At 43.3% G+C, this 18269-nt stretch overlaps 1 protein-coding gene across 1 annotated transcript in view; it reads right to left on the bottom strand.

Annotated features, from left to right (window-relative positions):
• BUB1B (BUB1 mitotic checkpoint serine/threonine kinase B) overlaps positions 1 to 18269 on the bottom strand; it is a 1687592-nt gene that overhangs the window by 531773 nt on the left and 1137550 nt on the right. Inside the window, exon 17 of the mRNA XM_044074144.1 lies at positions 15324 to 15455. Coding sequence (XP_043930079.1) covers positions 15324 to 15455 — 132 coding nt within the window. The remainder of the gene's footprint in view (positions 1 to 15323; positions 15456 to 18269) is intronic.

The raw sequence follows: 18269 nt of genomic DNA, 5'->3' as shown, positions 1-18269 counted from the left end.
GGTAACCCCTTAGGGTTGCTGAAAGGGCCGTCCAGAGAAGGCTCCACAGAAGCCTTGGTACTGCCCCTGCCACATCAATCTTGGTTCCCCAACCTGCAGCTGTACTTTTCTAAAAAAGAGAATCCCCTCTGCCCTTCTGGTTCCAAGAGAAGGTCCATTGAGGGGGGTGAGGGGTAGCAAAACATACTCCAATGGCAGACAGCATTTTTCCATTCTTTTTGCTCCAGGTCAACCTGTCCTTAACCTTAGGCCCAAAAAGTGATACTTTGAAACCATTCACAAAATTACACAATCTCATCGAAGCATAGTGACGCATGCCAATGCCAGCATCAGAGGCTCGTGACATGCCATCAGCCACATCAGACAGCAGAGACTATTGGCAAGAGACTGTAAGGTGAACTGAGTCTTTAACTTCAGAGTCTGCTGTATTATCTATCCTTGACACTACTGACACAATGTCATGCTAAAGTCTTATCAAGTGAGAAAGATAGTTTAACACAATCAGTATGAATGTGGCTAAAGTGTAGAAGTGCTTCCCTAAATGATCCAACTCCTGAGACTCCTTAGTTGGGGAATGAACCAAGGGACTCTCTTCCAAGATATTCCTCTAAGTGGCTGCTGCCACCGCCACCACAATTGCATCAATGGCAGGTTGGTAGCCCTTAGGAGGGGAAAGGACCTTGTTGGGTTTCTTTGGAATCTGTTTTACCATATCAGACTCCTTCCATGCCCTTCGGGACAATAAGTGTGGATGGAGGGGGAACCATCTAGAACACAGATGGGCCTATCCCAGAGGCCTCCAAAATTTCAAACTTTTCCAGAGATGGGGCTTTGGCAGTCAAACCCCCCATGCTGGTGAAGCAGCTTCAAAAGATCACAAAGGTGGTGTCATCACAGGGGTTTTAGAGGGCCCCTCTCCTTCATCAAGGTCAGTATCCTTGGTGAGGTATTCTTCAGGAGAATCTAGATGCTTCCTCTTTCACTGCCTTAGGCTTCCCACCCTGGAAAATCTGGGCGGGCACTGGAGATCACCCAGGGTGGGCTGCCACACAGCAGACTGGCATGTTTCCACAACAACACACACTGAAGATGGATGGGTAGATAATGGTTGCAGCTGACCATTCCTTCTCCTGAAAGCAGAATATTCTCTTTATGATTTCAAAGACAAAGACTGAAACCCTGCTGGCTGGAGCTCGCAGATATAGTATCCAAAGATCCAAAGGGCACACTGGACTCTAGAGCCACTCTAACCTGTCCCGATGCCAGCAGTGGAGCCAAATTGTCATGAGCAGAGACAGTGAGCACCTAGAAACCAGAATAGAACTTGACCCGAAAACTCCCCTCTCAACATGCTAGATTAAAGTTCTGTTTGGCTCTGAAGCTGCCAGAGTAGAGGAAAAAAAGTTTGGAGTAAGAGCCAAAATATGCCAGGCAGTTGAATCTGACCCTAGGGGAAGAAAGGCAACCAGCTGAGATGACCTCAAAGCCATACAGCCTGAGGGAGGAAACAAGCTTGATGGAGCCAAAGCCTCAGGTCAAAAACCCGAAGCTGAAGGATCACTCCTAACTGCATCAGCTGCAAAGGTCGAGGGAGCTTAAATTCTTGACCCAACAGGATGAAAGAACCAATGGAGGCTTGCAGGCTCTCCTGCTGGATGATGGTTCTGGATCCAAACCAGAAAAGCTTGGATCTGGGAAAAAGACAGGGATGACTCTGGTGAGGACTCTTCTGGAGTAGAGGGGGAGAAGGGAAAAAATGTCCTACCCAAGTGAGCTCCCTTTGACGAGAAAGGACTTGGAGCCTTCCCTGCACTGAAGAGGACAGCCAAGAGTCTTGAGACCTTAACATCAGGTTGTCCAGATGAATGAGCAGATAATTTCTGGTCCTCCTTCAAAGGTTTGAGGTCCTTAGAGCCCTCAAAACCCCAGTCATTCCTAGCACCCTTGGTGGAAGAAGAGGAGTTGCCAGCTGGCAACACACCTTTTAGGAAACTTGACCCATCTCTCATTAACAGCGTGAGTACCAAAGCCCTCACAGATAATGTGTAGTGACTCAAGGTCAGTAGCCCCAAAACAACACACACAACTGTCATGAGCATCTTGAGAAGGGAACTTGGGACCACATGCCACACGCTTATTAAAACCCTTCTCCATGCTGCTAAACAAAAGGTAACCAAACACCTAAGATACGGTAAACAAGCACTTGGGGGAGGGTGGCAGGGGAATGACACACTAACCACATTGGATGAGAAAAGCCTTCTAAAAACAATACACCTAACTCTAAACCTATCAGGACAAACCTTATACCAACAAACTACTGCCAAAAATACAAATACTTTGTTAGAGGAAAATAGAATAAGCCAAACTACACAAATATTTCACAATAAATGATACACCCTATGGAGCTAATGACCAAGCTGCTATCCATGAAATTCGGCAAAGGAAATCTGAGGTACTCTTAGCTGAGTGGGGGGTTATGAGTACAGGAGGCAGACCTCTGCAGACTGAGGTCTTTGGAATATGGACTGTTTTGAATCTGAGTTGGATGTAATAACCCACAGGTTGAATCCAGATGGAAAAGAAAACATTGGAACTAAAGGTATCTCATCTAGATCAAAAGTCATCACCTCACTCAAATCATATCTTATCAGACTAGTTGGAGAACACTGACTCTTGCCTGGCACAGCTTTAAGGACCTAAGAGATTATTAACTAAAAAGATCAGAAGACTGAAGACCCTTAGCTACCAAAAGAAACTCCTACTCAAATACTATGTAGCTTACAGAGACTCCTCCATGATGATTTATGCCTACCATTTAGGGCCATGAAAGAACCTGCTCTCCTTGATCTCCTACATCTTAACAAAACTAACAGTGCAACAAACACCCATACCAAGGATTAAACTCCTTATCAACAAACAAAATATGCTGCCATGATAGATCAACCTTCAAACACACACACCATCTCTAGAATAAACTTTCTGCTCATAATAAACAAGGTAAAACCATTGCTGCCTTTAAGGTGGACCTTGATAACTGGCTGGATAAAGTACAGTTGTGTAAGTAAACTTACCATAAGAGTAGATGTTTGAATGAGGACTGCTGCAGTAGCCTTACCTATATGGGTTATATCCCGCCAAGGATATAATAGACATCCAGCTTCCAAACCTTCAGGGCACCTTCCATGTGCCCAAACTGTCAAAGCAGCATGGGCTGAGCTGACTAAAAGACAGGTTTGGGCACAAAGCCCTTCAGAGCTTTCTTGCCGACAGGGAGGCTAGCCCTAGGAGGACAAACAGAAACAACAAATAAATGTCTATACCACTGCATAAAAAGCACACCAAAAATAAGGGAGATGGAGCGGCTACTGCAGCACTGTTCATTTGATCATCAAATGTTATGCTAAGTTTACTTATACAGCTCTACTATGTTCATCGTATTGATAACTGCTGCAGTAGCCTTAGCTATGTGGGTGGATTACCCTGGTTAATTACATTTGGGAGGAGGAAGAAGAGTCCATGAGCCCATGAAGCATAGTCCTAGCAAAGCCTGAGCTGGACCTTGAGAAGGAATAAAGCTTAGTGTTTTGTAAAAAAAAATGTGCAGAGGATTTATTAGCAGTGCCTAGAATACTTCTAGAATTCAACCTTTTCCAAAAAGCGCAGATGAAGCCATGATCCTGGTAGAGCGGGCCTTGACTCTGCCTGGAATAGTTTTGCTAAGGTGAGTTCAATAAAAGGTAATCGCCTTAGATATCCATTTGGAAATAATGTTTCTATGTAGGTTGTTCCTTCTTACCTTCACAAGAATGAATAACTGATCTGAAGACCTGAAAGAGTTAGTTCACTTTCTCCTTTAAAGGATTCACTTTTATGTTCAGGAAAGAAAAGGAAAGATGGCTAGTCTGGCTTAAAGTACACTAGGATACCACGTTCGGCAAAAAATTAGGATTAGTTCTTAAAGAAATCCTGACCCTGTGGAAAATGAGATAGGGGTAACTTATGATAAAAGCTTGCAGCTCACACTCATCTTACAGAAATTAAAGCAACCAGTAAAACTGTTTTCCACGTTAACAGCCTCAAGTCATTCAGATTAGCTGGTTCAAATGAAGCAAGTGTTAGCTTCCATCTCAAGGAAGGACCACTGGTTTTCTTAGAGGTCTATTATGCAAACCTCCTTTCAAAACAATTTTGACATGAAACTGCACTGAAAGAGGGAGATCCATGGGCAGAAATGCTGAAATAGCCTATAAATGAACCAAGACAGAGGAATAAGTAACTTACACAAATACTGTAAAACCAGGGAACAACTAATCCTGAATGGGTGAGGGTTATGCTGTTGGCACCTGCTAGAAAACCTTTTCTATTTGCTGATATATGATTTTCAAGTAGCAGGCTTTCTTGTCTCTGTTAGTACTTGTGGCATGTCCTCAATAAAAAAAAAAAACAGGTGCCTAAAAGGAATTAAGACGATCATTCAAGCAGTCAGTTGAAGTTTATTGATGTTTGGGTGTATCAAAACCCCCGTTTTTGTGTGAGCAGATCCCAGACTGTAAAAAAAAAGCTTGTGGGAACCGCCCCTGATCACTTCCAAAAGAAGGGAGAACCACGGATACCTGGGCCGGAAGGGAGTCACCACAATGACCTTGGGGGATTCCTTTTGAATCTTCAGAAGTACTATGGATATTAGTGGAATGGGTGGAAAAACATAAAGGAACATTCCTGTCCAAAGAAAAGAAAAGGCATTTGCATTCCGGATTTCTTGCATGTATTCCTGGAAAAGAATCCTGCCAGTTGATTACACAGAAAAGAGGCAAATAGGTCTATTTGAACCTTCCCACAGATGGTTCAAATCTTGGAAGACCCCTTGATCAAATTTCCATTTGGGAGGGTCTGCCTCGGTCCTGCTCATGTTGTCTGCTACCCTATTTTGCTCTGACAAAATGTAGGATGCCTGTAAAGTAAAACTGTACTGTGAAGCTCTATCCCAAGCTAACATGGCTAGTTGGCAAGGGAGGGGTACAACCTTGTTCCGCCTTGCTTGTTCATGTCCCTCATTGACTGTGGTACAGTTTGCATCCACTTAGAGGTCCCAGACGGCTTAGAGTTGAATGTCTTGATCACAGGTAAGCATCTCATTGATATTTGTGTGCTTGTATTTGTCCTTGGTGCCCCACAACCCCCTGCACTTTTATCCCTCCTGAAACTGTTCGCCAAGCAAAGTCCAAGGCATGTACCTCTCAACCTCTTAGAGCAAGAAATCTGGACAAAGCCATAAATAATAGAGGGACAAAGGCCAAAAATAGGGACAATTATTACACATTGCTCTTATGAATGTAGAAAGTTGATACAATACATTTTGCCTTAGCAAGAATTTTACTGAAGGATACGAAGTCTGAAACTCAAAGGACTGTCATTTTCTGACTTCAATCCTCAAACATTTGGCAATGATTTGCCAGAAAAAAATGAATTTTATGAGGAACAGACCAAAAATATGAAAGTATGGACAGTTGAGAGGAATGCCAAGGCATCTGTGGCAAATGACTACTTTGCAGCAAGGAGGGAGAAGGGGAGACATGGATTTAAGGATATCTGTTGTCTCCACCAAAAGATCTCTCTTCTGACAAACACTAGCAATGGGATTTGAAAAGATAAAATGTGTTGATGATAGGACCAGAGAGATTTCAAACACCACTGTATCCTTCTCATGTGGAGTCTTGCCAGGGGTATCATGGGAATCATAGAAGCCATGAGACTCAAAATTCTGAGGTATTCCCTTGCAGAGAACAACATCTGAGAGGAAAACCCTAGACATAAATCTAGATATAGATCTATTTTTTTTTTGTGGAAGAAAAGCTGTTTGAACTGAGGTATCTAGTTAACATTTCAGGAACCCACTCCTGTGTGAATGAATCAAAAATACTTCTTAATGTTCTCTTGGAATCCAAGCTTGTGTAAGATCTCTCACATCCAAGGGAGAGATTCCAGACACTTTCAAAAAGACTGAAAACATAAGCAAGTCATCTAAATATGGAAAAAATGTGGATGCCCTGCAGTCTTCAATGAGCTGCAACTAGATCTAGACATTTTGAGAACTCTCTTGGTGCAATAGGTTGTCCAATTTGTATGGCAGAAAAAGTACAGTTTTGTACCTACCATAAATGTAGATGTTCGAAGATCCACATTGCTGCAGTCCTTACACTTGGGTAGTCCGCTGTCTTCGGTCGGCCCGAATATCAAAGTATAAGGCTGACGTCGGTCAAGGCGCATTTGACTGACATCAGAACGTCAGGGTACAAATGCGCATGACCGACGTCATATCCTCAGTCTTTTCTTGCCCCAGATGTCAGAAGACCCTAAAAAGAAAGGTCAAAACCAAAAGACAGCAAACAACCAACCAACCACCCTTGCACTAATTATATGTACAATATATACAATATACACAAAATGTACAACCCAACCCACACAACCACCTCTAACTACAGAGGGGAAGGAGGAGGTAAATTGGACTGCAGCAATGTGGATCTTGAACATCTACATTTATGGTAGGTACAAAACTGTACTATGTTCTTCATCTCACATTGCTGCAGTCCTTACACTTGGGTAGAATCCCAAAGCAGAGGTAAGGGAGGATGGCTAACTACAAGGAAGCAGGAGCTGCCAAAATGCCCTGCAAAACAGCAGTGGCAAAACCAGCCCTGGATTTAGAGTAAAGTGGCAGGTGATAATGCCTAGAGAAAGTATGCACTGAACTCCAAGTAGCTGCCTCCAAAATATCCTTGGTTGCCACTCCCCTCAAAAAAGCTGTTGAAGTGGCAGTAGCCCTAGTGGAATGATGCCTAATCCCAGCTGGAATCTCCTTGCCATGATGGGAATAACAGAAAGCAATGCAAAACCCAATCCACTTAGAAATAGTTTGTTTTGACACAGGCTTGCCCTGAGAACTCAAAGCAAAAGAAACAAACAACTGCTGAGACTGCCTGAACCCTTTAGTTCTGTCCAAATAATAACGCAACTGCCTGTTTACATCTAAAGTGTGCAAAATCTTTTCCCCTTTATTTTGGGGACTTGCATAAAAAGTAGGCAAATGAATAGTTTGGTTTAAAGCCACACTAGAAACCACCTTAGGCATAAAGGAAGGATTAGTACGTAATGATACCCTATCCTTATGGAAAATCAAGAAAGGCTCAACCGCCATAAGGGCCTGCAATTCAGAAACCCTTCTTGCAGAGGTAATGGCCAACAAAAAAGCAGTCTTCCATGACAAATATTTCAACTCAGAAGTAGCTGCAGGCTCAAAAGGTTGTAGAGTGAGTTTCTCCAACACAAAATTGAGATCCCAAGCAGGAGTAGGAGCTCTTCGTGGGGTATTATATTCTTTGCCCTCTAAGAAATTGCTTGAACAAAGGATGAGAAAACAATGGTGGGTCGCAATCATAGTGAGCGAAATTGCTGCAGCATGAACTTTAATAGAAGAGAAAGACAAACCTTTGTCTAGTAACTCAGTAAGATATTGAAGAGCCACACACAAATTAGGCTCAGAAACATCAAAATCTTTTGCTGCACTCCAAAATAAAAATCTCTTCCATTTGTCTGCGTACACTTTCCTTGTACTAGGCCGTCTAGCTTCCAAAATAACATTCAAAACTTGCTGAGGAAGTGGAGGCCCACTATGGTTCAAAACAGAATATGCCAGGCTGTTAGGTGCAGAGAGTGAAGCTTGACATTGAGCAAATGGCTGTCCTCCTGTGACAACAGGTGTGGAATCGAAGGCAAAGGCCATGGAGGCTTCCGTACCAGACTTCTCAGTAATGGGTACCAGTGCTGTCGAGGCCAATCCGGAGCTATTAAAATCATCCTTGGCTTGTCCTGTCTGACCTTTAGAAGTACCTTTGGGAGGAGAGGCAGAGGTGGAAAAGCATACACATGAAGATTGCTCCAATTGAAAGAAAGAGCATCCACTCTCCAAGCTGTGGGATGAAACCTTTTTGTGCAAAACTTTGGCAGCTGATGGTTTAGTGGAGAAGCGAACAGATCTATGCCTGGAGTTCCCCAGGACACTGTCAATTTCTGAAATACATGAGGATCCAATTTCCACTCGTGGGGATCCATAATTCGTCTGCTCAACACATCTGCTAAGCAGTTCTGTGCTCCTGGCAGAAACCTTGCCTGAAGATTGAGCTGTAAACTGAGAGCAGTCTCCCACAAAATCATTGCCTGCCTGCATAGAGGATAAGAATGCATTCCCCCTTGCTTGTTGATGTACCACATGACAGTTGTGTTGTCTGTTAGAATCAACACCTGCCCTGGAAGAAGTAATTCCTTGAAAGCTATTAATGCAAACTGGACTGCTAACATCTCCTTCATGTTGATATGTAGATGTTGTAGTCTGGCAGGCCACTTGTCTTGTATCCACTTTCCATTTAGATGAGCTCCCCAAGCTTTGTCTGAGGCATCTGTCGTTAAAATCTGACTCGCCTCTGGCCGGGTCACAGAGAGTCCCTTGTTTAGGTGACATTCCTGAGCCCACCACAACAATTCCTTTTGAATGCAAGGTATTATTTGAATGACAGTGTCCAGATCCTGGCAGTGCTGTGTCCATACATTTTGAGATACCATTGTAGCTTCCTCATATGCAGTTTGGCATTGGGAAGCACCAGAATACAAGATGCCATGAACCCTAAGGCTTGAAGGACTGTCCTTGCAGTCAGCCCGGACTGATGAGATAGCTGATGGAAGTAAAGGGATAGACTCTTTTGTTTGTCCGGGGTTAAAAAGGCCATCTGGGATGCTGTATTCAGTCTCACACCCAGAAAGCACATGTCCTGAGAGGGTACTAGACTGGACTTTATTTCGTTCACAGAATACCCCAGGCATCTTAGCACTGCTATCACATATTCCAAATGATGAAGAAGCTCTTCCCTTCCTTGAGCCAGAATCAGGCAGTCGTCCAAATAAGGATAGATCTGTATTCCTTTTAGCCTGAAGAAAGCTATCACTGGAGCCAGAACTTTCGTGAACACTCTGGGCGCAGTAGATAAGCCAAAGGGCAATGCAGAGAACTGATAGTGAGAAGTCCCAGCTCGAAAACGCAGATACTTCCTGCAACTTAGTCTGATAGGAACATGAAGGTAAGCCTCCTTGAGATCCAAAGTTACCATCCAATGATCTTTGCCCAGCAGAGGTAAAAGCTGCTGCAACGTCAACATTTTGAACTTGGGAATGTCCAGATAAGTGTTTAGGATAGATAAATCCAAAATTGGTCTCCACGTGTTCCCCTTCTTTGGTACTAGGAACAGGCGAGAATAAAATCCTAGGCCCACTTCTGGCATAGGGACCGGCTGTATGGCCCCTATTTGGAGCAACAGAGAAACTTGCTTGTGAGCCTCTATTCTTTGTTGAGGAGGAACGTCTGGCATGCCTTTGAAAGGAGGCAAGGTATGGAAATAAAACCTGTAGCCGTGGTGTATGATATCCAATACCCATCTGTCTTGGGTAATTAAACTCCAATTTTCCTTGAAAAGTGCCAACCTTCCTCCCAAAGGTGCTGCCAGACGAGAAGGCTCTGGCAGCTGAAAAGGTAGGTCATTGGGTCTGTTTACGAAAGGACTGACCCCTGCCCTCACCTGAAGACTGTGCAGGAGAACTTCCTGTTCGAGGCCTGAAAGAGCCCTGAGCTCTACCCCTACCACATCTAGATCTACCCCTAGACTGGGAATCATAAGAAGGATACGTCCACCCCTTAGTAGGCCAATTTCTACTAAACTTTGGAGGCTGGACCTGCAAAAAATCTTTAACAGTCTGCATAGACTTAGCCTTGTCTTCCATTTTCTTTAAAACTGCCTCAACAGGAGAACCAAACAACACGTCAGATTGCAAAGGAGCATCTAAAATCCTTGTTTTAACATGGTCAGACAAATTCTGATCCCTCAGCCAGGCGTGCCTGCGAAGAACTGACCCAGTGGCAGCCACCCTAGACGAGGCCTGTACAGCATCAAAACCACATTGCAAAGAATGCTTACCCACCTGTTCAGAAACATGTACTAAATCTTGTAACTCTTTACAATCAATACCTTCTGCCAGAGCATCAACCTTAGTCTTCAATTGTGAAAGGAGATAGTTTTGGTATTTCAACATGTGAAACTGGCAATTCAAAGCCCTCATAGCAAGAGTGGAAGAAGTATAAACTTTCTTTCCCCATCTATCCAAGGCCCTGGCTTCTTTGTCTGCAGGAACCGGATTCTTTACAACAGAAGCCTTAACACCTTTAGGCCCCTGGCTAACCGTTTCAGGGTCTGCCCTAGGACTCTTAAAAAGAAACTTATGAGCTTCAGGCACCCTGTAATACCTATCCGGTTTAACAGGAGCAGGAGGCAAAGAATCAGGATTTAGAGAAGCCTCTGTAAAAACATCTTCCACTACATCCAAAACAGGAGGTATAGCCAAAGGCCTATGCTGGGGTAAAAACAAAAATTCCCTAAGCCTTTTCCTGGAATCAGAGAAGTCCTGACCTTCCCACTTAAAATGCTCCCTCATGGAATGAAGAGTTTCTGAAAAAGAAAAATCCTCAGGAGGAGAAGCAGAAGGAGTAGAATCATCCACATCAGAATCAGAATAAGGAGAGTACTCCTGCAAGTCTTCAGTCAAGACTCTGAAACATCTGAAGCCTGCTCAAAATTCCCTAGCTCAGGCTCCACCCTAGGTCTCTTATCAGGAGGGGGCATAGAACCCCTAATCAAAGTAATCAAATCTTCCGCCATTTTAAGCATATGCTTCTTGGGCACAGTTCCAGAAGAACTAGGGGTGACACCAATTGAAACTGAACCTGGCCTGCCCCTGGGAGAAGCCTTTGAAACAGAAGGAGAGGGCCTAGCCACCCTAGGAAGGGAGGGGAGTATAGTAACCGGAGAAGCCCACTCAGCCTGACCTGCCTCCTGAGAGGCCACATCTTGCAATAATAAAGTCTCACCCTGGGAACACAAAGAAACCTCCGGTGGAGCCACCGGCTCCACCGACACCTCTAAAGAACCGGCGTCCGGTACAGACGGTTCTTCTAGCCTAGGCTTAACTGCTTTGTCCTTGCGCTTCTTGAAGCGGGCCGGAGCATCCGACGGCATTTTATAATTGCACCGCTTCCCAAAGACTAACCTGGCACAATCCAACCTTCTCTTTATAGTGCGTTTATTAAATCTAGCACAAGAGCGACAGCCAACAACGTCGTGCTCAGGCCCTAAGCAAGGAATACACAAAGTATGATAATCTCTATGCGGTATCTGTTTCCCACAAGAAATGCAATTATTGACTTTTTCTGACATCCGGTAAATCACTGAGACAAGAAAAAACTAAAATATTCCCCAACGGGGTACTTAGCCAACTTTGAACTCGGTCTGAAACTTCGAAAACGAAAAATCTCAGAACGCCAACCGGCACTTGCAATACTGCTTCTGCATCGGACCATGCGGCAAAAAAGACTGAGGATATGACGTCGGTCATGCGCATTTGTACCCTGACGTTCTGATGTCAGTCAAATGCGCCTTGACCGACGTCAGCCTTATACTTTGATATTCAGGCCGACCAAGGACAGCGGACTACCCAAGTGTAAGGACTGCAGCAATGTGAGATGAAGAACATCTGATGATGTGATCCAAACATACACAACCTTAAGAAACATCTGAAGTCTGGATGAACAGGGATGCGATAAGCATCTTTTAAGTCTAGTGTTATCAGGAAACTTGAAGGAGGAAGAAGAGGTAACAGGTTGCGAAGTGACATCATTTTGACTCTGGGCACTCTTTCCTAAATCTGTTTGTGATAAAGCTCCAGAACTGGTCTCCAAGCATATTCTTTCTTTGGCACTAGAAACATCTCTGAATAAAACCCCTTCCCCACATGGTAAGGAGGAACTGGTTCGATCACTGCTCGGATAAACGTGATTAATAACCGGTGGAAATAAGAGTCTGAGGAATGACCCCTTGGAAAGGAAGAATTTCCTTCCACTGCCATCCGTAACCATGATGAATGATATTCAGAACCCATTTATCTGAAACTATCTGTTGCCAAAGATTAAAATGGAGATTCAGAGGGGCCAAGGTGGGAGGGGGATCACAAGGTTTCTTGAATAGTCATTCAAACTTGTTGGATTGCCCTTGGTTTGGGGAGTTTGAGATTTCTATTTGGAACCTCCTTGACATTTCTTTGTAAACTTCATGTTCAGATTCAAAATCTTAAAAATCTTCAGATAAATAGGCATCACTCTTTCTTTTACCACAAACTACTGAAGGATTAATAATCTGAATTAGAACCCCAAGCCAGACCCAATAAACTACTCCTACCCTAAGAAATTTGAGAAGGAGTAGATACATACTTGGTTTTCATTTTGTTTTTGACAGGTAAAATGAGGCCATCTTTGTTACTAATGGCAGCAGCAGCTTCCCCAGAGATAGGTACAGAATTCTGACAAAGCAGGAACACATTCCCTGTTCAGTCTTCCAGGACCAAGAGAGTAGCTCTCTTTGCTACCTGAGGAGACCTAACAGCTGCAAAGGATGTACTAACCCCTTGGATCATTGTGGCCATAGGTGCTACACCAGAGGAATCTGGGGTGAAAGATGAATGGTGTGAGGTATGACAAAAAGCGACAGCAAAGTCATCCACCTGTGTCCGAGTCAAACTGCTAGCCTGATGTTGTGACAAAGGCTGCTAGCTTAATTTTTTTCTTTTTGTGGCTGGAAGGAGAACAGACAGTGGGAATGGTAGTCTGTCCAATGGTTAAGCCAAAAATGGTGCCTCTTTCTTAGAGAAGACAAGCAACAAATACCAGTAAGCACTACCAATCTACAGAAGTCACTTTTTTGACAGATAAACACAGAAAATCGCTTTAAAACATTATGCCGGCCCCACAAAAGTAAAACGAACACAATTTCTCCACAGAAAAAAATGTTTTCAGTAACTTTACACCACTTTTAAACTGACAGAGAAAATGAGAGCTCCACTTAAAAGTACATTACAGTCTTGTGACAGTTCATTAAAACACAACATTCCAAGCTTTAAAATAACGTTCCTGAGGAGCTTTATCAATGTAAAGCAGAGTTCCACCCTAACCCAAGTCAAGTGTAACTTGGACAACTGGATGCGGAACAGGAAATTCATCTTTGGTTTGACAGTTATATCTCGAACGGACACAGGCAGATGCTAAATGGTTCATCTCCCAAGGCCACTGCTTGTAAATATTTCTTTTCCCAAGCCCATTCTTACACTTATCATGGGTACCAGAACTTATCAGAGATTTGGGATGCATGGCTAGGCTTAAAAAGGCCCTAGTCATCCTTAGCCTAGTACACACCCTATGAACATATAAAATAGCAACAAAAATAAGAAAATGGAAATCCCCCCCCATGGGAACTTTTCTGTCCAGCAAAGAACAGCACAAGCTGACAGTCGATCCTTGAAAAACTCAGAGGAGTGAACCCTTTGGCAGCCTGCAGCATGGGCTTGTTGAATTTGTTGCACCTTTAGAGGAAGATTCCACGTACGGTCTAGAATTCAACAAGGTGCACTATTCTACAGTGGGGCATTTGTTAGTGATGCTACTTGCACCATCATCACATGCACAAATATGCAATGCAAAAAAAGCATTATTTCTTATACATTGTTTTTGAACCATATTTACCAATCTTCTGGAAATTGGGCACACAAAAGTAGCAACAGTGATTGTAGGTAGCTTTTCTTTTTCATTTTTTGCCCTTTCAATTAAGTTTAAGAAGGCTTTCTACCAGTTATTTAAAATGGTCACACCAATATGCATTGTGAAGCAATGAAGTGGGCATATATGTAGGAGGAGTGACACCTGTCACTGCATTGTGCTTAGTTCTGTATGTTGTGTATAACTTTACAATAATATATAATTTAAACATTTGGAAATATGCGAATAAAATAATCACTGACTAGAAAAAAAGTGGAGGGCACATCATAGGTTATAATAGAGCTAGCCATTGTTAACAAGCACATAAAAGCATTTGTTACATAAAACACTACAAAATAAGACTATTCACTTGATGCTAATACTATACAGAGATATTTGTGTGAGAACCAGGTATGCATTTAAAACTGTGTATTTCACTGGGCACTTTTCTATAGATACTTTGAATTGTCTAACATTATTTATTGTGAAACTGCTGCAGATATAACAGGAAAAAAGTGAGGGAGCAGTTCTTTTGGCATACCAATCTTTCTGATGTGCAGTGCAATTCACACTTGACTAATAAGCTGAGCTGTGCGAGGCAAGAAATATGACACGCTGGCTGACTGTTGAGGAAGGAAGGTAGGAGGGAGTACATGGAACAGGGCTTGAAACAGAAAACTCTTTTTAGAAAGGCTGCTACCTCAGTTGCTTCATTACACTATAGCAAGTAGTGTTCAGATTGTACATCACATATATAAGAAGCAGATCTGTTAAAGAGTTGCTGCAAACTACTCGCAGACTCTCTTTGAAGATTCTAGAATGTACCTCCCTTTCTCATTACTCCGCGCAAAGTGAATGGTAATGCAATCTGACAGGTGACACTGAAAAATTGGGGAAGATAAGCTTGAGTAGCTAATAGCTGTTCACACATAGTTAGGGAAAAGAGAAGCTGCTAAGCCTGCAGACATTACACTTAGTGGTGGCTAGGTGTATTGCATGCTTGCAATGGTTGTGCTTGCTAACACTTTAGAGGAGAATAGAGGAGTGTGTGTGTGTGTGTGTGGGAGTGCACTCACCCTCCCCAGCCAGTCTCTGCAAATCTACCTAGGGGTAAGTTGCTCTGAGAGACCGCTATCTGAATCACTCACTGCAATCTGACACTTGGCATCAGTGCCTCAAACAAAAAAAAATAAAGTTCACAAGCAGGAACAAATGGACCATTTGGCTCTCTCATAGTCCAGGGATACCCATCTCTCACTCCCATGGAATAAATCCACAAATTAAGTGCAGGCAGCTGGATTACTGGATGGGAGGTAGGAATAAGAAAAGTGTATTACTTTGTCTGCAACTGAATTTAATTACCAGAGTTCAAAGTATTATGTTTCCTCTCAGGTCATTATTAACATCAGATTCAGCAGAAAAACACAGCCAGCAATGATTAAATCAGTCTAGAGAGAAGACTAAATTAAATAAAACCTAAAAGTCTGTTTTAAACAAAACTAATCAAAACTGTTAATGAAGCCTTACTTCATAACTGCAAAAAATACAAAACGATGAAGGTGTGAAATGAGAACCTGACAGTAACAGATTTTGGTAAACAGTGTATGCAAGTAAAAGCAAAGATTGCACAAAATAAAAATTTTACCCAAGGTGACTTCATGTCCTTTCACAAGTTCTGGCAGCACCCCACAATTCATATGAACATCCAGCAAGGAATTCAATGGCTCAGTAAGGGAGCTCATGATTTTTCTGCGTACCTCAGCACTCCATGGGTTATCTAAGAGGAGGAAAAAAAACACAAGATCAGGACTTGAAGCATGACTATCTCGGGAGAAATCAATTTAAACCAAAAGATAATAGGTTAGTAATGGCAGCTTAATATAGCAGACTGTATACACAAATAAAAAGTGAAATATTCAGACAAAAGAGAAGTTATGTCTTACCATAATGTTCCATCTCTGTTATAGATCTTTATTCATTCAGTAGTGTTAGGACTTTGGTTCCATCCTCGGAACCGACACGACCGTTACCAAGTTCGCGCCAGCCAAAAACTCTCATCTAAGACCTACCCACAATCCTCCACTCCGTCTCTTCAGATAGAGTTTGCCCGCCAATATAGTACAGAAGTAATAAAAGTGACAGTAGGAGGCTCTGTCTGAGCAAATACCTTAAATAATAAGGAAATCCTAAAGTCCACCAGGAGCCCAGGAAGGGGGAAGTAATGAATGAATAAAGATCTACAACACACAGATGGAACGTTATGGTAAGACATATCTTCTTTATTTGATGTTGTAAATCTTTATTCATTCCTTACTGTTAGGACAGAGTCCCCAGCTACTTGAGTCCAGGATGGCCATAAGGAAGGACATTCCTGAGCACCATATGGAGGTCAAATCCAATTTGTAATGAGTGATAACGGTATGAGGTCTTGCCCAAGTGGCTGCTGCGCAGATATCCATTGAGGCTCTGGAATAAAAAGCCACTGAAGTAGCCATCGATCTAGCAGAGTGAGCCTTTATTCTGGAAGGTAAAGACACTTTGTTCTGATGGTAGATGAAAGTAATGGCGTTTCTGAACCAAGAAGATAAAGTCATTTTGGAGACGGGCTTACCCAGTCTGGGTTCTGCAAAGGCCACAAAAAATTGATCCATTTTTCGGAAAGATTTAGTTTTGTCCAAGTAGAAACAAAGCTGCCTGTGAACATCAAGGGTATGCAGAAGGTATTCCCCCTCTATCTGAATGATGAGGGAAGAAAGCCGGTAGGTCAACAGATTGATTAATGGAAAACCCAGAAATGACCTTGGGCAAAAAGGAGGGGTCAGTACGTAGGGACACACTTTCCCTATGAAAAATCAAATAAGGTCTCTTGACACTCAAGGCCTGCAACTCAGATACTCTTCTCGCTGAGGTAAGGGCTACTAGAAGTAGAGTTTTCCAAGACAAAAATTTCATATCATATGAGTTAGAAGGTTCGAAAGGAGGAATCGTTAATGACTGAAGCACCAATGTCAAGTCCCAAGGCTCTATAGGAGGCTTGACAGGAGGTTTAATATGCAATATTCCTTTCATAAAGGTTTTGCACAGTTGGTGTGACATAACAGATGAATTGTCGATTCCACTGTGAAAATTTGCAATAGCTGCTAAATGTACTGTAATCGTCAATGCTAAAAGCTCCTGCATGCAACAGGGTAGTGAGATATTGCAGTATCTTCAGAATAGGCATGGAAAAGGGGTCCATGTTATGTTCTTTGGGCCATCTAGAGAACCTAGTCCACTTACTACAATAAATTTTCCTGGTGGAAGGTTTGTGTGACGTCAGAAGAATCTCGCAAATAGGGGATGAAATATCAGGTAGCCTGGCAATCATCGGAAGTTGAGAAACCAAGCTGTGAGCTTCAGGCTGTGGAGATTGGGGTGAATCAGTTCCTGAGGGTGAGACAGCAGACCGTGGGATTGATCCAGGATCAACAGGCTGTGAATCAGATGAGGCCATAGGAAAGGGAACCAGACTTGATGGGGCCAATAAGGGGCAACAAGGATCACTCTGCTTCTCAACCTTTGAGCTTTCTGGAGGAATTTCGGGATGAGAGGCAACTGTGGAAAGGCATACAGCAGAACCGGGAGCCAATTGTGCATCAGAGCATCCCTTGGTGACTCCCCCTGAAGGGGGATCAGGGCAAAATAGCTTCTGCATTTGTTGTTTAGGGGAGAGGCAAACAGGTCGCAGCAAGGCCTGCCCCAATGGCGGAAGATCTGATCCACTATTATAGGACTATGGGACCACTCATGAGGCATCAAAATGTCCCGGGTCAGATTGTCCGCAATAAGACTGGAACTCCCGGGAATGTGCGTTGCTATGAAAAAGCGGTTGGAAGCCATCGCCCGGTGCTAAATTCTTATGGCCTCCCGACACAGGGGGTAAGACCTGGTTCCGCCCTGTTTGTTGATGTACCAGACGACTGACATGTTGTCCGACTGAATTGCAATGGTCCCGGAAGGAAGGGATGTGTGGAACGCTTGCAACGCTAAGAGAACTGCCCTCAATTCCAGGACATTTATGTGCAAATTAGCCTCCATGGGGGACCAGGTGCCTTGGACTGTCTTTCCCTGGAAATGCCCCCCCCCCACCCACCCCCACCCTAACAGGGAAGTGTCTGTGGTCACTGTGGCCCTGGGCTGGGGAAGTCAGAACGGTTGACACCAAATATTTGATTCTAGCTTCATCCACCAATGCATTTCTTTCTTGCAAAGGTTTGTAAGGCGTATCATGTGGTCGAGTGGGTGGGTTAAGATCGACCATTGTGATGGAAGGAGCCACTGTACTACTCTCATGTGCAACCTCACCAGTGGAACTAAGGTAATAGTTGCTGCCATAGATCCCAATAGCTGTAGTACAAGGCATGCTGGTACAAATGTCTGTGGAAGGAGGACTTGAATCTGGCTTCTTATTTTTGACAGCCTGTGAGGAGGAAAAGAAGCTTGACAAGACATTGTGTCAAAGATTGGTCCAATGGATTCCACTGCTCTTGTTAGAGACATTTGCGATTTATCCATGTTGATTGTAATACCTAGGTGAAGAGCAAGGCCTTGA

The sequence above is a fragment of the Protopterus annectens genome, chromosome 6.part0, assembly GCF_019279795.1.
Source record: "Protopterus annectens isolate FY-2018-M chromosome 6.part0, PAN1.0, whole genome shotgun sequence".
Lineage (NCBI taxonomy): Eukaryota > Metazoa > Chordata > Ceratodontiformes > Protopteridae > Protopterus > Protopterus annectens.
This window is presented reverse-complemented; position numbering and strand designations above follow the sequence as displayed.